Source organism: Chinchilla lanigera, unplaced genomic scaffold (assembly GCF_000276665.1).
Source record: "Chinchilla lanigera isolate Chin_1 unplaced genomic scaffold, ChiLan1.0 scaffold00047, whole genome shotgun sequence".
Lineage (NCBI taxonomy): Eukaryota > Metazoa > Chordata > Mammalia > Rodentia > Chinchillidae > Chinchilla > Chinchilla lanigera.
Genome location: NW_004955448.1, coordinates 7,994,989 through 8,016,756, shown reverse-complemented (window position 1 = coordinate 8,016,756; position 21,768 = coordinate 7,994,989). Strand labels below are relative to the sequence as shown.

At 38.4% G+C, this 21,768-nt stretch overlaps 1 protein-coding gene across 5 annotated transcripts in view; it reads right to left on the bottom strand.

Moving 5' to 3' along the window:
* Lekr1 (leucine, glutamate and lysine rich 1) overlaps nt 1–21,768 on the bottom strand; it is a 195,262-nt gene that overhangs the window by 13,329 nt on the left and 160,165 nt on the right. For 4 of the 5 annotated variants that reach the window (XM_005393081.2, XM_005393084.2, XM_005393082.2 and 1 more), the window contains 2 exons: nt 20,953–21,252; nt 6,217–6,990 (listed from right to left, as the gene is read on the bottom strand). In XM_005393081.2, coding sequence (XP_005393138.1) covers nt 6,577–6,990; nt 20,953–21,252 — 714 coding nt within the window. In that variant the 3' untranslated portion in view covers nt 6,217–6,576. Of the gene's footprint in view, nt 1–6,216; nt 6,991–20,952; nt 21,253–21,768 lie in introns of those variants that run through there. The other variant, XM_005393085.2, reaches the window with a different exon arrangement.

Sequence of the window (21,768 nt, the reverse complement as noted above, 5' to 3'; positions counted from 1 at the left end):
CAAAAACATTGACATACAGTTCTAAAGAAAGCACATGGATTAAGCCTTCACTCAATCACTGCTGTTAAATAAGGTAGTGGATTCTTTTTTCCCTAACTCACAAAAGTGTATCTCTTAGTTTCTATGCTGAGTGCTTTGTTTCACTTGGAAAAATAAAGATTAAAATAAGATTAAAGTTTTGAGATACTTTTAGATCTCAGCTTAAAACCTCAAATATAATATTTGAAAGTCCAGTAATAGTGAATGGAAACTTGGCTGCCCTGGGTTTTAAGAGATACTGCTTTAAATCAGTAAAAAGAAGGAGTCCCTTGAATCTTGGCAGTAACCTTAATTCCCTAGAAATTTAAAGTTCTGGATAGAACATTACAACTGTAGAACTAATTCACTTTAAGAAGACAGAAGACAGAAGGTATCTCTTTAGATTAATGTGTTAGACCGTATCAAGCTCACTCGGGAGAAAGGGAGATATATCCGCCACGGGACACAATGCAAAGCCAGATGTTCATTTCTTCCAGCACACAAATACACTTCCAGTGTTAAATCTTTTCATGCAAGTGTCTTACAAAATCATCTATTTAAAAAATGCTTTCATATTCCAAATTATATATCAGCCTAATTATTGGGTTTGACTTTAACTATGAAATTATTAATGGTAGTAGTAAATAAATATACAAGTAAATATCAGCATTGGAATTGTTAATAAAGACTATTTAAGAACTTCCTAATGCCAAGTGAAATCAACCCTTCTCATTATTTTCCTAATTCAAAAATATATATAGAAAGTAGACACTTGGTGGCATCGTGAGATGAGCTGAATTAATGCTCACAAGCCAGTGAGCGTAAAGCTTCATTTGTTAAGTACAGATTTTAAAATCGAAAATCTGAATCTAATTCCCATCCAGCCATTGTTGGTTGTATCTTTAAATGGATCTACGTGTAATACTACAAGTTATAGTGCTACAGAATGTTTAGTGATTTAGAACTACTTTCAGGGAGAATAATGGTATTATAATAGTTCCTTCATAATTCTAACAAGCCCCCTAAACATTTTATATTTCACAAACCTCAAAAGACAACCAGAACCACCAAATTTCATTTTGGTAATCAGATATGCAAATATATGCTGTTATAAGATTAAAGTTTTTGATTACTCAATGAGTTGCCAATGATCAGACCAAAATGTTTCTACTGGATTGAGATAAAACACAAACCAAATCGTTAGTTATTTTCAAACACAACGGCTTGGGTTAGGATATATTTTAGGTTCTTACAAATGAATACTGATTTCTGTTCATCACTAGCTTTCCTGGAGGATTACACATTCACAATCAATGGGCAAAGGAGAATTCCAGTGCCCTGGGAGCAGAGTGTTCAATTGGCCAACCTATGGCGGAATGTCTCAGTGCACCCCTGGCTTCAGTTAGCTGCAAGGGAGCTGAGTATAGCACGGCCATTTCTGTTTAATACTAATGCACATCTTAGATGCAGAATATACCAGGGCCAATGGCAACACCACGGACAGTGTTATTCACATTTCCACATGTATGTGAATCACCTGAGACTCTCCTTGAAACAAGGCTTACGTCAGTAGAAGGTATGAGGTCTGCACTTCTAACAAGCTCCCAGGAGACACTGATCCCGCTGGAATACTTTGAGTAGCAAAGCTAGAGCCCTAGCACTGCTCTTCCTATCTAGAAATGAGATGTATAGGCCAGAAGTTGGAGGCCTAGGCTATTGCATCAAGTCTGCTCTTAAGCAGCTATGTGACTGGAAAACTATTTAACCTCTAAGTGAATGATTATCTACTTCTGTAAAGTGATATAGATCTGGGCCAGGTGAGACATCAGGTCCTCCAGAACTATAAAATGTAAAGATTTAAAGACAACCCTTATTTTTATTTTAGCTGCTATCATCTATATTTTCTCTCCTAAATGGTTAGTAAAAACTAGAAAAATGTTTTATTGTACTGCTTTACTCCCAAATTTCCTCTTTTGGTTGTACTTCACATTCTGTGAGATAAGATAATATTTATTTTTAAAGTCAGTTGCCTTGCCGTTCCTTTATAGCTCTTAGAACACTGTTCAGATTTGTATTTTCCTTTAAGGAGAGTTCTCATGAGTGCTGAGCTTTATGGATCGGATTATCTGTTGCCCAAATGAAAATGTAGTTCCTATTATTTCACGTTTTGCAGAAAGGTTGCAATATTCTCACATAGAGGATGGTCCCTTTATTGGAGCCAATCTCTTAAAATGCAGCTTGCTCAGGTGGCAAAGGTGAGTAATAGTTTCAAATTGCATGTAGCAGGGGAAAAAAGCCATTCCACTTTTCAAACAAAATTTAAGTCAGATGCCTCGTATTTGTTCCCAATACCAATATCTCTATTCAGAACTTCTTTAACTCTTGTCTGGAGCATGGTACGGGTCAGCCCACTGGTGCTCCGTTTCCAGCCTGTCCATCTCACAGTTACTCCAAGACAGCACTGCCACGAGAGTGGTCCCACATTTCAACAAAACTCATCTTACTCCAGGTCAAAAACCTGCACTGGGCCCTAATTCACCTACTTCGTCCATTAGATCAACCTACTTTTTCAATTTCCCACTATTCCACCAAATGTTTTCTATGCGTCCCATTTGTGTGTCTACATATTTCCTCCATCTGGTATACCTGCTTCATAAAAGTCTACTCATTCTTCAAGACTCACTGAAAATACCAATTCTCCTGGCAAGAAGTTGAGGTACACTGGGTCTGGAGTATGCAGACACCCTCTGCACGCTTCCTCATCCAGCTCTGTGGCTGACCGTCATAAGCCAATCTTGTAATTTCTTATATATTTGCATATCTTGTGTCTTATCTGTTTCTCTAGCAAAACCCTAAACCACAACACACACCTTGCTCTCAACTCTGTTTTTTACTCAGCAACAACTTCTGCCCTATAATTTCTGCACGTTTTTCCTTTCTTTTTACTATTCAGTTCTTGGGACTATGTAGTATGTCTCATTTATCTTTGTAGTTGTCTTGTACCTGTTGAGGAAATGAGTAAACAATATGGATCAAGATGTTTAGAAACTGAAGTTTAAAATTCTCTATTAATATTGTATATTATTTATTTGGGATAAATTACTTAAACTCTGTGTCTCATTATTCCTTATTTATTGGGGGACTAGTAAATGCCAGCTGAATTTTTATACTTACCTAAGGGACATCAAGGGCTACATTATAGGACTGTTGGAGAAAAGGGAAATCTTTTGACTTTTGAAATCATGGTAAATATTCTCATAGGAAGTGTGTTCCATATCCGACTGTTATATTGTTAGGAAAGCTCTATGTGTAAAATTCAGACTATGTAATTAATTTTAAAATGGCAAAACAATAACACTTGCTTCACAATTTGTTACTATCTAGAGTTGACAGTTTCAAGAAGAAATGTCAAATCTTTTCCTTAAGGTACCATCAATACCACTTTAAGAATGATACCATAATTGTCCATCTTGGTTTTGAGACTATTACAGATATACTATACAAGATACACTGTACATTTTTTTAAAAACATGAGAATGAAAAAGTCTAACAATCCATGATTAGAGGATGTGTGGACTCTCAGCACATACCAAATTGCTTTCCTGTGCTCCGTAGGCTACAGCAGAATGGTAGGAGTGGTTAGTTAGCTTTCTGTTGCAAAGACACAGTACTTGACACCCACAACTTAAAAGAGAAAAGGTTTAATTTAGCTTAGTTTCAGGAGGTTCAGTCCCTGGTCAGCTGGTTTCAAGGCAGAAACATTGTGGCAGAAGGATGCTGGAGAGCAACGCTTCTTATTTCATGACAGCCAGGAAGCAGAACAAGGGAATAGTAGCAGAGAGGAAGAGGGAGAAATCAGACATAGCCCCAAGCCCCACCTCCACGATCCACTGAGACACGCTCAGATGTGCTCCATGCACCCCCCAGGCAGATCCCAAACCCCATCAAGTTAAACGTCACCCTGCCAGCCACAGTTTGGACTTTCTAGCAGCAGTGTGTTAAGCCTTTTAGAACATCAGGTTGATCTACTAGTACAATATTCTAATAGTTGTAAGAATTTTAAAAGGTAACTTTGAACAAACTTATTCCATAATCAGAGAAATTAAGAATATATAAAAATATGTTTATAATTTAGGAAAAATGAAGAATACCATCACATGCCCCTGGTTGTTAAAAGGAGAGCTGAAATCACAAGACTGAAAAAGGCATGTCTAACTTGGCAAAAAACCCCTCTCTTGCCCAAGATATTCTCCTATGCTTTCATTGGCTTTTGTTCTCTACTTTATGCAAGAAGTAAACATCAAACAGACAGAGATGAGGAGGTGTAGGGCAGTGGTGCAGCCATGTAATGCATTTTTTTATTTTAAAGAGGAAAAAACTAATAAAACAACAAGAATGAAGACAAAAACAAAAGCAACACAGAAACAACAAAGATGATATATAACCTCAAAACAAAATGATAGGAATTAACAGTGGTTGCTACACTACGTACTGTAATCTTCAACAAAGTTGCTCAGTCCACCAGATGTAAGAAGGGAAGATTGATCAAATGATCAAACACAATAAAAAGCAATTAAAAAGAAACCACTGGAAATGATACAGAGCTTTACCACACTAGATGGTAGGAATTCAATGAGTCTGAAGGGTACAATAGATATTGCAAAAGGGAAAGAAACTGCTCAAATAGGAAGGAGCAACTGGGATGAAGGAGGAGAGAGGAAAAAGAAAGAAGAGAAAAAAATATGTATATGTCTACAAAGGATAGCTAGGATGATTGTATTACTAATATCTGTTAGTTTATTGAAAGGAACAGTTAATGTGTAATTGTTTGATCAGTCTTACATGCCTATATCTGGTTATCTGAGCAACCACTTTGAAGAGAGCATTATGTAATATAACAATATTGTTAATATCATATCACCTTGTTTTGAAATTCTGTCATTTTTATTATTTTTTATGCTGCTTTGTTTATGTATTTGTTTTTGTTATGCATTATTTTAATTCATGAATTATTTATTTCAAAGAGCATTCCCAAAATATAACTAGCAAACTGAACTCATTATAGTTACATTTCCTTAATTCACTCTTCCTTCTTACACAAATTTAAGTTTAAAGAGTGAGTATACTTTAAAATATTAATTCAATACAGTGTAGGTGCTATAGACGAAAATCACGATGCAGGCCTGGGAACCTTGCAGTGAGCTGGGAAAACTAGGATCAAGTGAAGGCAGTTGTGGTTCAACCTGTCACAAACCAGCCGCATTGCTTCAGCCAAGGCACAATCCCTTTGGGGGTCTATTCCTCATCTGCAAAGAGGATGGCTAGGGTGATTATCTAAGATCTACCCCAGTAACACCATTCTATAATGTGTCTTGTTAAAGCCCATTACAAGAAACAACAATCTCTGTAAAACAAAATAAGATTCTAACCCTTAATACCAGGTGTCTTTCTTAAGCCTGTCAGGAAAATCAGTGGACTTCATGTGGAATTTTTTGAACTTAAAATATTTCACTGGTAGATTAGCCTAATCCTTTGAAAGATTAGAGATAAACTTGATTTTTGCTTCATAATTTTACTTTTTTCACATGGGAGGACCTCAAGTAGCTTTGGATTCTCTCATCAATAGGATAGATAAATAGGAGAGAGTTTTAGGTGTCATATTTCACATGTGTAACTATTTTCCCCGAAGGGGAATGGATCTGCAGGATGCAGTCAGATGGAGGAGCCAAGTCAAGTCACATTTTAAACAAAAATGTGCTCCTACGAGATGGAGAGAAACCCAACCCAAAGTAACAAAAAGCCCATATTTTTGGTACAGATCTTCCACCAGGTAATATCTCCATGGTCAGACTGTGTTTTCTAAATAATCTTCATACTCTGAGAAGTAAACTACTTTTTCCTTGAGTTGGAAATACCACCCCTTTTTGTAGAAGGGCCACATTCTGAGAAGACTGTCTTGAATATTTCTATCGTTACTTCACACCCAGTCTAAAGAGAAATTATTAACGAATTAAGCTGCAAGGGGAAAGAAAGAAGCTTTTGCTGTTGCTGCTGAGCCCTGTGAATATCTAAACTAAGCACTTTGGAAATTATTTAATTAAGGACTAAAGTACTTTCTTTTTCTCTATTAGAATATTTATCACATCTATTTAACCCAGTTAGCTCAACAACACAAACAAAAAACCAGACAAACGCCAATAAAACCTATAGAATCTATTTTTGGTAGAAATATTTCTGATTGTAATGATACAAAAAAGAAAGATACTATGAGGGAAATTCTTTTTACCTGTGATTTCTAGAAGGGTATATTCATAGAACACATCTAAACGCATATAATACATAAATGTAGAAATGGACCCTCTGGAATACCTACAACTTCATTATCTATTGTAATTTCAAAGACAATCTGGAAAATATGGCGTCACAGTTTTTCTCTCTACATTCTTTTGTTGAATACACCTGTAGATGTATTTGATCTTTGTTATCCTCAGTGCAATGCGTCTCTGACACTGTGAAAAGGGTGCCCGCCCTGTGGAGCTGCTCCCGACTCCGGATCAGTCACTGCTGGCTCAGCCTCCTCCGAAGAATGGCAGCCAACCTCTGCCTGGTCTCGTTTACTGAAGCCGTTGGGCCCCTGGGAGGACGCGGCGCGGGGAGCACAGGGACGCCGGAACTGCTGGCCCTCTTGGGCTTCTCTGAGGTTGGGGAAGCGATGGGGTTTGATGTTCTGTGCAGGCTGGGGATTCTGAGTCCTTTTTCAGAGTGCAGTCTCGCAGGGCTTCTCTCTCCAAGATCCCTGACTGCTGCCACAGAGGAGGTTAGACTGCCCTTGCTGTGGTAACCTGGTGAGGACGGCAAGCTTCCCTGGAGCTTCCTGAGCTCCAGGAGCTGTTCTCTGGCTTGACTCAACGCCTCCGTCAGTTCAAAGCGTTCTTCACACTCTCTGCGCACTGTTTCCTGAAGAACAGTGTTCTGAAAAGAGAGGGGGTCACGCCTGGCTTTATACCGTGTACACAAGGCGGTATAAAGTGAGAACGAGCTGGAAGTCAGGTGTGCATTCTTTGCCTGTCTCTATGATGCTCTACTGTCAAAAACACAATTTGTGAAGCTGAAAAGAACTTTAAAAGAGCATTTGTTTCGACCCCTGCCATTGGCAGATGAACGAAGCACCAGAGAGGTTTAGTGACCTACTCACTCAGCTGGGGGTGGTGGAGGGGACGAAACCCAGGACTGCTGATGCCTTTACCAGCAGGTTTCAACCTCACACCTCATGTTTCAGACAGTGCACTCTGGACACGTGACATCTGATAGTTAATATCTGCAGAGTCACTGAATATGTCATTTTATAGTAGGGGCACATGGCAAAGCATAAGTCAAATAGGCAATGTTATATGGATTTTAAGATTGAAAGAATAACAAAATATATCAGCTATGACATTTAAACAATAAATCAGTTATTTATGTGATGCTTTCCCAATGGACCTTAAATACACTGATCATTTGCCATTCTGCAAGATAATATTCCCCAATAAATGGAAACATCTGCTTTTAACTCCATTCATCAATCATTTACCAAGTTACTAGAAGCTGTAGTAGACAGTCTGTATTAGTCAGCTTTGTGTTATTATAACAAAATACCTGAGGAAATAACTTACACAGAGAAAAGGTTTAAGTAATGGAAGAACTTTTTAATAGTAAGAGCTATCTAGAGGATACTTCTTCTAGATAGTGGCAAGGGTGTCCTGAACTCAGTTGAACCTTTAAGTGTGTGACTAAACTAGATATCTTTAAGGTTCTTTAAAATTCTGAGATTCTACAGTGTAGTTGAGTTACTAATTTTTCATCTCTGGAGTTCATCAAAGTTTCTTCAAGGCCTATAGTACAAATTAGGGCTTGGATCTTCCCAATATCCTGACATTCATGTCTGCAGGATGTTAAAAAAAGTCATTGAAAAGTAAACAAGTCAAAGTAGTCTTAATAAGTGAACACAATGAAAATGACTGTGGTACAGGATTCATCAGCTCAGAATGGATTTCCATCAGGCTAGCTTGTTCATAAAAACAGCATGGGAAGCATCCTTTCTAAGGACTTACTGGCTAATCTGCTGTCAGTGGAACTAAATGAAAAAGTATCAGGGAAAGTAGTATCTTCTTGCATTTGAGTTTTTCATGATTATGACCAGAACTCTACTCAATTCTAAACTTGGTAATCAAAACAGAAGACTATGAAGCAATTACAGATTAGTGAAATAATTGCCTATAAAGTCAGCTGCATGTTTCACACCCACATATATTATTTACATACATATATGATCCACATATTTACATTTTTAAGAGAATCATGGGTTAATTACTTGCTTCCAGTTATTTTTATTTTTTGGTGGAGTTGGAGACCAAAGGTGTCTGTGGTTTTATCACCTGGCTCTCATTAACTCTGCCTGAAATGCTTACTGAACAGGCAGGGGGAAAGGAGACTAGAGAGGAAGATGAATAAAGCATTATAGAAATTGTCATGAAATTTATTGCTCGCAACGATTATATTTTCCAAAGAAAGAGAATGGAGCTCAGGCTGCTTGTGGAACCTGTTGACAGTAACCTGGGTCACACTGGTGCCCCAGAGACATGCTTCACGTGGCCTGTGTCTCAATCAGTGGTCTACTTCACTACATCATGCATGCAGGGGCCATTCCTTTCTCAGGACATGGAGGACATAAACAGTGGTAAGACATTTTCATTTGATTCTGACCAGGGGTTCTAAATTATGGCAACCTAGACATTCTCTTAAAAGGAAAAAGGAAAAGTCAACTTTCAGTGCATTACATTTCTTGTCCACTAGTAAAGTAAACTGCAAAAGTACAGTGAAATGATCACATTCAAGTGCTTTTCAATGAATTAGTATAACAATACCCTTGACTAAGGAAACCATGAGCAGCAATTAATTATATTAGAATATATAAAAGAAAAAATGAACAGCAATGAATAACGAGGCCAACAAGCTGGCCATATGAATGGCAGGTGGGGTGATATAAAATGATAGATAAAGCAATGGGGAATGTGAGAAGAACTCTCATTTAGAGAAAAATAAATTAATTAATTTACAGAAATTAAATTTAAGTCTCAAAGGGAAGGAATAGTGCTCCACAGAAAGCATACATAAAACAAGTCACTCAGTAGCAAGTACAAAAGAAGCAAAACGTCATCAGACTCCAGGCAAGCCTTCATACTCACGCTTCAAAATCAGTGAGGTCTGGACCTGTCATGGAATTCCCAGATTACACCATTTCCACCAGCCCTACTTAGATGTATTCCCAAGGGAGTGGATGACCAGCAAACTGGAGGCTGGGGAAGGGCTGCTGACTGTCTCCGTGTGGGGCCCACTACTCGGAACCTCGTTGTTCTTCAAAGCTACTTGCTTTCTAAACAAAGGATTAATTCTCCTTCTATTATTTCCCAAGCCAGAAGGACCTCTGAACTGAAAACAGGATACAAAATGGGGGTGGGGGGGCGGTTATGTTTGTCTGTGCCAAAACACTCCCATAGTGTCTTCATACTCTCTGCCATCATTACCTTCTCCTGTAGAACTGAGGTTAGAACTCAGCAGGCAGTTCAGATGTTATAATTTATTCAATGATAGGGTAAAAAATGGAAATAGAATACTTGCAAGTTTAGGAGATTGCTATTTCAGGAGTGAAGGGTGACGGGCATGACAGGAGGACATGTGGATATGGCTAGAGTCATAGACACATTAGTGGAAAATTCCATCACACATGAAAAGAATCATCACTTGTGGTTAGATTGTTTTCAGCAGTTTGGGGAAGAGGAAGGCTGGCTTGTTGGGGAATTTTAATGTGTTTTCACTGAATACGGCTGAGTATGACTCGGGTTCATCTGCACCAGGGAAGGACAGACTAGCCCTGAGATAGGGAGGAGTGAGCAATTCCAGATCACAAAGGAGTCTGGCACCATATTACCTCTAGGGTTTTGACTTAATTCTGAGGGTTACCTGGAGCCATTGAAAGGCTTGTTTCTCACAGGGGCTGACATGGTGAGATCTGTAGGGAAGGAAGATCTCTTTACCAGCTCTGTGGAAATGGTCTGGAGTGGGGCAAGAAGGGCGGTAACCAGGATAGTCGGAGCTTGACGTTCTCAGGCAGGAGGTTCCTGTTACAAGTGTTCTTTGGTTGGGGTGGTCCATGGGAGGGAGAACAAGTGTTCCTGGATCCTCACTCTCTACTGATTGGTGGCAAACATTATCTACAGGTAATTCTACATTTTCAGATAAAGGTCCCTTCAAATGGGATTGAAGGATGGCTTACTTGTACTGCCACCAGGAAGGTAAATGTCAAAATGAAAACGTAAATTAGCTCACCCTGTTTTAAATTTCTAAAATTAAAAAATGGCCAATTTCCCCCACCCTTTGTGATGTAAGAGTGGCTTATTTTTATGTTTGTTTTCATTTTTATCCTTGGAGACAGTTGGGTCGCTTTCAATTCCAAAAACAGTGGAAGAAGTGAGAGGAGGCTTTGCTGGGTAACTTGATCATTCTGAAGGTGAGAATCCTGTTTGTGGTGTTCTGGAATCAGCTGTATTTGGCGTAGTTTGGAGGAACGTGCCAGGAAAAGCAAGCCCTCAGTGAGGAGTAAGCACAGATGGGTGGCTTTGTTCATGCTTTACACTCAGGGAGGTCTCAACCAGTCATGGAGTGATCAGATGACAGTTTCCACCAACTCTAACTAGATATAACCCAGGGCAGTGGGTGGCCAGCCAGCTGGGTAGGGGGCTGAGGTGAAAGGAAGTTCTGTGGGGAAGGTGTGGAAACCAGAAAGATGAGTAGGAGTTAGCGAAGGATGTGCCCAGCTCCCATTCAGTAGCTTCTGTTCAACTCATCTGTTTAGCCCAACTCGCTATAGAAAAGTAGTGAACATGGCCTTTTGATATGGCAGGAATAAGAATCTGAATAAATTCTCAGTAAGGAAGTAAGATGGAGTCAGCTAGGTAGCTGTTAAAGCTGTATTTCAATGCTTGCAAACATAATAAAACCAACTATGGCAGACACATCTGAATAAACATAAAAACAGAGGACAATAATCCCTCAGACTGAGGAACTTCAAAAGCACATTTCCAGGACAGGGAGGAAGAGGCTTTGAAGACAAAGTATTCATAGTATGAGAGCTAGGTACGTTTCTAATTTAATAATCTAACTTTGAGTCAGATTTAATTAGTATTAAACAACAAAGAAAATTTCTCCACATTTCTTCTCATTTTGTCAATTTGTGGACAGTTCCTCTTCCCAGGTGGAAACCCAGCCTGAGCTCCTTCTGCCGGTGCCCACGGCCAAGACTCTCAGCTCATCATCCTCCTGCCTGCCCAGGAGGTGAGGAACAGTCCCGCGCCGTTTCTTCATCCTCCTATCCCTCTCCCCATGGAGGTGGAGACTAGAAAAATACCTCTCATTCTCTTGCTCTTTTGGGAGATACACCAAAGTTTTAATTTTATTATGCCCTATAGCTGAGAAGCACTTGCTTGGTGACTTACTGCCTCACAGACAGAATTACTAGAGACATGTGTGTTGTTTTCTCTATACTGATTGAATACACAAATACAATAATTGTTTATTCACAAACTGAGGAAATCTTGCTCGAAAATAAGCTATTTGTGTTTGTAAGTATTATGTATGCTTTGTTTCATCTTATAGTTTACATAAATACATCCTTGCCAAATTTATTAGTAAACTTTCCTAAATAAATTGGGTTTCTTTTTTAAAAAATATTTTACATTGAGAAAATATTTACCCCCACCCCAATTTTAGGATCAATCCATGATCCCAATATTCTTCAAAAGTATGTAAGTGACACCCTTGCCCATTTGCTCCTGACCTCCAAGGGTGACCACTGTTAGCAGATTGGAGGCAAATCCCTCATTGACTTTTCCTGTCATCTGTGTCTGTAACTCTATAGAGATACACTTGTATTCTCCTTCTTTGCTTTGTAAACTAAACAAAAACAGATCTGGGATGCCAAGAACTGGTCAAGCGAACCACCGTGAACCATAACAACAGCTGTAGTAATGAAAGCAAATACTGAGCCACAATCCTTACCCACAATTTTGACATCCAGAAAGCTCTGAAAAGAAAAATTTTGTGACTCATCATACTTGTTGATGAAATTTGACTGGCCTAAAAGGAAGCTAATTAGTTTTAGTCCATTAAGGGAACATTCAGATACTGCACTGCAGAAACATTAATGTCTTTCTTTGCATTGGAGAGGCTGCCCTACATTTCTGGGGCATATGCACTATACTAACTAAAATTCCAAATATTTTAATTCCATACGTATCTGAAAGTACAGTGTTTGGATAAGGGTCTGTGGACTTGTATAAGTTACATGTTCCGATCTTTAAATGTTTTCTTTCCTTACAGTCCTTGATTCTCTTCTGGTTTTCTTCTATCTCTGTCACCATTTCTAGATTTCCCTCCCCCTCCTAGCCTCTGAAAGTTGGAGCGCCTGTTCTCAACGCTATTCTCTTATTACCTCAGCCCCTGGGTGATCATTTCATTCCCAAGGCTTAAGTATCAGCTCCATGTGGATGTCTCCCCAGTTGCTCTCTCCAATCACTTCCCCAGGGAAAAGAGTGACTTCTCCACTAGATATCAAATAGGCATGTTAAGATTAGCATGCTTTAAGTCAAATCATTTATATTTTCCCCAATTATATTCCTTTTCTAGCATTTTTCACTTACTAAATGGTACTTTCCCTTGCTGAGTTGCTAATATTCCAAACTTCCTTATTTTTGACTCCTATTATGATTTTGTATCACCCAGCTATCAATAACTTCTGCTGCCTGTACCCTTAAAATATATCCCAGACCTGTCCCTCCTTCATCACTATGACTATTAATGCTTTTAAACTTAATCTTCCATCCTTTTTTTACAGTGCTAAGAACTCACCTCAGGGGCTTGCACATAGTAACCAAACACTATTCCTGAGCTATATCCTCAAAATTTATTAATGCTTCTCTAAACAGCAGGAGCCTTGTAACAGGTCTCCTTGATTTCATTTTTGCCCTATTTAACTTGTTTTCTATACTGCAGTCAGAGTTATGCTATAAAAATAAGGTAGGTCATGTCACTCCCTTGTCAAAATTCCTACAAAGCTGTCCACATACTTAGAAAAGAACCCGAAGTCCTTGCTCATAAAGACTCCATATAAACCAGCCTCTTTGACCTTGTTTTCTTCTGTTTTTTCAACTTTTAAAATGAATATAGTATTGTGATACATAGCAAATACATTCATTGTGGGAACTGGTACATACATACCACATCTTGACTCTTTTTACCGTCCCCCATCACCACCATTCCCATAGTAGGTCTTAGCCTTTTAAAGAACCAACTCTTGGGGGGCTGGGGATTTAGCTCAGCGGCATAGCGCCTGCCTGGCAAGCGCAAGGTCCTGAGTTCAATTCCTGGTACTGGAAAAAAAAAAAGAACCAACTCTTTGTTAAAAGCAAATGTTGAAATTGTCTATAATGTTGAAAGCATTATATTGGTTTTTTTCTTTTTCAGTCTCAATTTCATTAATTTCTGCTCTAATCTTCATAACTTTGTTCCTTCGATTCATTTCAGATCTGAATTGGTCTTATCATTCTATGTCCTTGAGATGCATAGAGTATTTCTTTGGGATCATTCTATTCTTATTTGTGCATTTATGGCTATAACTTCCACTCTTAGAACTGCTTTCATTGTGTCCTGTAGGTCTTGGTATGTTATTCTTCCATTGTTATTTGATTCTAGGAATGTTTAAGTTTCTTCCCTGATTTCTTCTGTGATCATGGATGATTCAATAATGCATTATTTAAACTGTGCATTGGTGGATTTCTAGCTTCATTCCACTATGAACTGATAGTATGCAGTGGAGTACTTCAATTTTTTTTATGTAAGCACACTTTATGGCCTAAGATAGGATCTATTTTGGAAAAAGTTTCATGTATTGTTGATAAAAATGTGTATTCTGTTGTTGTTGAATGAAACACTCTGTAGATATCCATTAAGTCCATTTGTTCAATGATATGGTTTAATTCTGATGTTTGTTTGGGTCTGGCTGAGCAATCTAATTACGGGAGTGGGGTACTGAAGTCCCCCACAGTGACTGTACTGGTGCCCACCTGTTCTTTTAAGTCCAGTACTTTTCATTTTATGAAATCATATGTGCTGACATTTGGTGCATAGATATTTACAAAAGTGGCTATTTTTGTCTCTTCTGATCAGGTTTGGCTTGAAGTCTGCTGTGGCTGAAAATAAGATAGCTAGTCCTGCTTGTTTTCAGGCTCCAGTTGAATGGAGTATCATTACAAAGGCAAACAGAAACACTGCACTGGCACCCAGGATTTGGAGGTAAATTTATTTTATGTCAATGGGCACTGATTGGGATCATTCCCAGAGCATCAGACCCTGATCTCTGGTGATCTAGAGCTTATATGGGACAAGCAAGCGGGAAGTACAGAGGCAGAAAGGCCTGTTCATTGGGGATTGGTTTATACAATGTGCATATAGTGACCAGCTGTGCATCAGAGCGACCAGCTGTTTCTAAGAGACCGGAGCATCTGGAGCTGGAACAGGAACTATCACCTGTGCAGCTAAGAAACTGAAGCATACTGGCCTGTGGGGGTGCATTTTCCATTACATCATTTTCCATATTTTCTTTTAGTCTATGTGCTTTCTTTTGGATGAGTTATGTCTCCCGTAGGCAACTTTTTATTTCTGTTTTAATTTTTATCCAGTCTGCCAGTCTGTGTCTTTTGAGCTAACTGACATTAAGAGTTATTATTGTAAGATGCTTATTGAATCCTGCCATTGCATTATTGTTCCAGTACTGATCTGATATATATAGTTATAACAATAACTGATATATATATATAGTTATTGTTAACTATTTTTCCCTTTTAGATGTATACTTCCCTTCGGGTTCTTTGGTACTAATGGACTCCCTATCTCTGTCTAGAATTCTGTAATCTTGGTTTAGTGCTCATATATTCCTTTAGAATTTCTTTTTCCTGGAAACTCTTTACTTCTCCATCAAGTTTAAAGACTAATTTTGCCTGGACATAAACATCTGAGTTGGTAACTGTTTTCTTTTAGGGCTTGCAAAACTGCTCTAGGCTCTCCTGGCCTCTAAGTTTGTGCTGAGAAACACACAATCATTTTGATGGGCTGGACTGTATAGATTACTTGCTGTAACAGCTAACAGCATTTAGTCTTCTCTTCTTTTGTTGAATTTCTGGAATTCTGATTATTATGTATCACAGAGAGGTGTCTTCCTGGTCATGGCATCTTGGGGTTCCATGTGCCTATTGTACTTGAATATTGAATTCTTTCCCTAGATTTGGAAAATTTTCTGCTGACTTCAGTGAATAATTTTTTATGCCTTTTGAATCTTCTAATTTTCCCTTTATGTCTGTAATTCTGAGGGTTTTTAAAAAAGTCATCTAGCAGTTGTTGGATCCAGCTTCAACGGTGTCTTGTCATTTTTGGGGTATCAATGAGTTTATGATATACTACATTAACATTGTCTTCTACTTCTGACACACTGTCCTTACACTGGTCAAGTCTGCTACCCATGCTTTCTATTGAATTTTTAATATCATGGATATCTTCTTGCTTGCTTTTCATACTTTCTTATTGTATTCTGAAATGGTCAGTCATGTTCTATATTGTCTTGCTTAACTCACTTGGGTCACTATTTGTTTCTTCTTTAACCTCATTGGACATTTTGTTGGTAAAATCCTTTATCTGCTTAGTGAAATCCTCGTTAAGCTCCTTAAACATGTTCTGCATTTGTTTATGTCTTTCTTTTTATTTACCTCTTTAAATATTTTGACTATTTGGTTTTTGAGTTCTTTGCCTATGGTTTCCTCCACTTCAGTGTCTCAGTGTAATATTTGAGGGTCTTCTTAGTGTCCAACATTCTGGGGGCTTGGCCTTCCAGCACCACTCGGAGAGACAACGAACTACAATACTTGTGTCAGTGGAGACATGTCCCCTCCCTGAGAGCTGATGTTAGTGTTCAGGCTCTTCTTTTTTCTTTTTCTTTGCTTTGCATTGTCTTCAGTTTCTCCAACTTGTCTGTAGTTTCTTTGGTTCTTTCTTGGTTCCTGGAGCTCTAATTCTTTTTTTCTTTGCTAAGTCAATGTTTTCGAGGTGTCTCAATTCCAGGTCTCAAAGAAGCTGTGTTTTGCTGTTGGTCTCCATTCTGCCATTTTTAATCGCTCACTGCAGCCTTGCTTTCTTTCAGTGTCCTGAGTTTACTAAGCTTGAGCAATACCACTGACTTCCTCGTGGTTTCTTTTGTTTTCCTTTATTTTCTTCCCTCTTCCCCTACTCCTCTCTCCCTCTTGTTTCCTCTCCTCTTTCTTTCCTTCTTGTCTCTCTTTTTCCAGTACTGGGGATCAAACCCAGTGCATTGTCTTGTACCTGGTAGACAAGTATACCACCAGTGAGCTGCACCTCTACCCTCTTCAGGTTTCTTGAAGGTCCCCAAAGTTCTCCGAGCTGCAGGACCTTGATACTTGCTACTTCCTTTGCCTAGGATGTTCTTTCCCACACTGCAGGTCTGTTTGAATATGATTTCTTTAGAAAGTCCTCTGACCACTCCATTTAATACACTGCTCCTCTTTCAGAAAATGTCCTTTTTACTCTACTTGATTTTTCTTCTTTGCATTTATAAAGACAATAAAAACCTATATGCCTGCTGAAAGAACACATTCACATTCAGTAGAAGCTTAAACACTTGCCTCTGGGATTTTGTAGCTTCATGGAAGAGCTTTCTTTGTATCTCAGACTTGAAGAATAACTAGAAGTGTGCCAGGCATATGCTAAAATTTAAGCTAGAAGATGTTCTTTCTTAATTTCTAACATTTCTCATAATCTTACAAAAAGATATCATTAAGGTTCATGCTCTGTTGTTTATTTGTTTTACTTATAACTTTCTCTGAATTTTATCCTGGTTTCTGTTACCTTCTCTACCAGGTACTTTTTATACTTTTTTCCATTCCATTACTTTTAATTTTAAAATTAAAATTTAAAGACATATTATACATAGTTAAAAGGTAAGTACTAAAAATCTTCTAGTTAGAAGAGCACTCCTTCACACTTCCCAGTCCTATGCACATTAGTTTCAATATCCGATAGCTGGCTAAGTCATTTGCTTTTTCCAAAACTGTTGACATCTTTTCATCTAGCGTCAGCTCCTCTGTTGTGTACTTTGTCCTCATGGATTTCACTTTTTAAATGAATTTATTGCCATTTGCATGGCAGAGAAATGAAGTAAAGATAAGCATATCTATTCAGTTCTCCATGTTTAGCTGAGAGGATTACTTTCTATTTTTGAGGGTATAAAAACTGTAGAATTAAAAATTCTGGCCCCTCCCCTCCTCTACGGTTTTAGAACAACAAAAATGTTAAACTCTGCCGTACTTTTTGGTGATTGCACATGAGGGTTTTTTGGTTTTGTTTTTGCTTTCATTTTAATGTACCCATATTCTTCCTGTGGATCACAGAAAACCTCCTAACAGTGGGGCCGCGTGCAACTAGAAGGAGGGAAAACCGGGGCCAGGAAGCATGCACTCTACCTTCATTTGGCTTTAATGATAATGTGCTATTCTCTAAGAGTAACTTTCTCCTCTCATTTGCTTTTCTTTCCGATGCTCCCATTTTTCAGTGTCTTTTCCCCAGTAAGAATTTTTAGGAGCTCCTCCTCACATTTCCATTTCCAGCACAATTTTGTTTTCCATTTCTTCTCTTCTTGGTGACATGCACCGTTGATGTTGCTCCGCTGTGTGTTGCTATAGTTGCTCCAATCATCCCTGCTCCACTCAGGAAGGCCTGTTGTGCCCTTCAGAGGCCTTAGCTTTCCTTCTACCCTCAAGAGCTTTCTTCATACAATTAAAAACAAACTCCACCCACTCTTTGGCTTCTTGAAAGAGAATAAGATTTTCCTCCCGTTAATTAGCTTTCTTATTTGACCATTAATTTGCCTTATTCTAATGGAAATTTGTTCTCTACTTGCAGCTTTTATTTCCCCAGAATCTGAGAAACTTTGAGTGTCTGGAATGCATGATCAAAAAAAAAAAAGTAGCACTTTTCACTTTACATGCTTCTCTTTATAGCTTCTATTCTTTATGGTTTACAAATTTTATCACTTTTATTGGCTCATTTCCTATTTTTATAAGCATATCTTGGGCTCTGGCAAACCCAGCTAGAGAAATAACCTTAGTTATTTATATTTCTATTCTAGTTATTTAACTTTGGGGCGATTTTTGGTAATTTGTAGTGAAAAATGAGTGTACCACCCCTCACGAAAAAGGAAATTGCCCCCAATTTCCTTAATTAGTTTTTCTTTATTTTGTGGATAATCCTTTTCCCTCTCCAGTAATGATCCATGATAACTCATATACTAATCTACCATCTATCTTTCAAAAGCCTGTGTGCATGTGTGTGTGTGTGTGTGTGTGTGTGTGTGCGTGTGTTTTAATGAAACTTCATTTGTAAGTGGCTTCCTTCCACAACTAATGTGTAGGATGAGCTCCACATGTAGCTCCTTTAGTATGGTAAAGAAATTCACTCTTCACTTTTATTCTAGTTTTTCTTGTTAAAATCACCTTCAGAGGCTTTGTGTGTAGCAGGCTTTAAAATGGACCCAGTGATCCCTGCTGTTCTTGTATTTACGCATGGTGTGCTCACTTCCCCTTGGGTGTGGGTGGGACTTACTGAACCACCGGAATATATAGAATACAGCAGAAGCAATGGGTTCCATTTCTTCTACTCGGTTACAACAGCCCAAGGGTCCCAGTTCAAAACCTGTGAGAAAATAAACCCTGCCAACAACCACATTTATGAGCCAGAGGCCAAGCCGCTCCTGGTTGAGCGTCTAGATTAGACTGGAGCCCTGTGGACACCCTGACACCAAGCTCATGAGAGATCTTGAACCAGAGGCACCCAGCTAGACCACATTAGATTCCTGACCAGCACAAATGATGGGATGATAAGTGTTTGTTATTTGAAGCTGCTGAATTTGAGGGTAATCTGTCACGTAGCATTAAGTAATGAATCCTGGCTCTCAAGGCTAATTGTCTAGCATTTAGTCTGATTTTCACATGATAAATTTACATTTAGGTTAATCTAACTGTTCATCCAAGGTTTTCTTCAAGTTTCTCTCTGAAGGTAGGAAGCGGTAGATATCCATTTTGTTCATAACTACCTCATGGTGCCTACCTAGCACAGGGCCTGCTTACTAAATACATGATAGTATGGACTTTATGAATGTGAGTCCTTGTCTATGCTTTCTACTTGGCCCTGGTTAAACTATTCCTCATTTTCTATATTGCCATTTCTTTTGGGATTCAGACCTGCTAGTCTAGTAGCCTTGACCTTTCTCTGCTTCAACCTGCTGTCTCTTCTCTAGAACTTCACCACTGCTGTCTCATTTATGGCAGCCAGCATCCCCTCTCTCCTGAGCTACCCTGCAGTGGAGCTGAGTCTATGTGTGTGCTCCCCTGGGAAGTGTCTCCCTTTCTTAGGAAGGCTGTGCTGCTGTGTCCCCACGTGAGAGACCCAGGCACCTGACTCCTTGCCACTCGCAGTAGTTAAAGAGTGGTTTACTGCTTTTGTTTTGCTTTTCATTTTAAAAGAACGAATGAATGCAGGACTGAGGCCAATGGATAGTGTGTATTAAGCTTGAGGTCACCTTGAAATCTAGAAGCAGAATCCCCAGAATACAAGTTTCCTGAAAGAGGAAACACTATACAAGAGCAAGTCAAATTTGAACCTGGGCTTTGCCAAATTGTATGACCTTATAGAAATCATTCCACCCTTTTCAATAAATTTCTCATCTGTAACATGTAAATAATTTCAAATTTATAGAGCTGGCTTAGGCATTATTTTCTACCTAGTATCTTGTCCATTCTGTGTTTTATCTTATAAGATGTTCACTTCATATTTATGGCTGGTAATTTATTTTTTTTTTTTTTTTTTTTTTTTTTTTGGTTTTTCTCCGGTACCAGGAACCGAACTCATGACCTTGCGCCTGCCAGGCAGGCGCTTTTGCCACTGAGCTAAATCCCCAGCCCCTATGGCTGGTAATTTAAATATAGCAAGAACGTGGTCTATTTATTATTAATAACTGATACTGCTGCTAGCACTTTCTTGATATTTATTAAGATGTCAATAAAACCAAGAAAAATACTACTTTCAAGTAGCATTTAGAATCTTTGTCCACCTGCCTACTTGCTGTGCTGTCATAAATGGGGTCAAACATTATAGTGTAACATAATGTTGGTGATCAGGGAACAAAATAATTATCCCACTATTTCTAAACTGCTCAGCAGTTTCAGAAATAAGACTTTGTTAGAAAAAAGTTTTCATATAAAAATAATTTAACTCCAGTCCAAATAAAAACACTGCTGAAATAATCACACACATATAAGAAATAAGACTGAAGCATATAAATCATCTTATAAGTTTAGGTTGGCAGAAATTTAAAACACTCAAGTAAAAATATTTTTAGGTTATCTAATTTCTTTAACTCAACATATGCTCTTAAGGTTTTTTTAAACAAAGATTCACTGTTCGAACAAATAAGACATAATAAATATATAAATACTCCGGGTCTTAGGACTTTTATGCAGTTATCTGCAGCACAGAACTGGCCACTGAGCAGACCTTCGAGCTTACTTAGTTCCTTGTCCTCATCTTACACCAAAGGAAGCCGAGTCCACAGAGGTTAAACTGCCTAGTGAAGAGCCCGGATGCACGCTCAGGTCCCTGACTAAAACTCCAGGGCCCGTTCCACAACACTGCGCTGTCTTTCATGTTTGTGCTTGTCTGTTTTTCGAAAGCACATACGCTGTGACAAGAATCGCGAAGGTACTATTGTCGGCCTCTTACCTCTTCCTGGGACTGGTTGAATTGCTGTATCAGTTGTGTCTGTGCTAGCATTACTCTTTCCAGTTCATCTGACTTCTGTTTCATTTCCTTCCTCAAGTCTTGGGAAACTGAATCATTATTGTTAATTTCCTTCTTCAGGCGAGATTGAAATTCTGCAACTACATTTTTAAGGTTTTCAATTTCTTTTTTCTTTGACTCGGAATCTTCAGTGTATCGGATGTAGGATTCATGGAGTTTTTCTTCAAGAGTTGCCACTTCCAGCCTTAGGTCTCTTGTAGCGCCCATGATTAAGTCAGATATCTATAGGAGAAATCTCATATTAGCTTGTAGGCAACAGTTTCTAGGTGAGCATGGAGATCTTACAATTTTTAAGAGCTTTTCTCTAATCAGTGAACTTGCTCTTTTAACTAGACGAAAACAAATCCTGTAACATACACAAGGCTTCCAGATTTTCTTTTGAAAAATTAACACAAAATTTTATTTTTTCTTCCATTTAAAATAGTATCACAAATGATAGGAAAACACTCAAGGGTAAAGGGCAATTGGGATGTGGGAAAAGAGAAGAGAAAGAAGGAGAAATTTAGTATGTATGTATATACAGGATAGTTAACATGGTTGTTCTTCTGTCTTCTATTTCGTTGCTGAAAGAAACTGTCAATGAGTCCTTGATTGATCAATATTGCATGTCTCTATCTGTTTTCATGAGAAACCACTTTGAAGATATCAGTATGTAATACAACAAGCACTGTTAATTTCCTACCACTTTGTTTGTAGCTCTGTATTGTCTGTACTGTTCTTTTGCTATTTTGTAAAAGG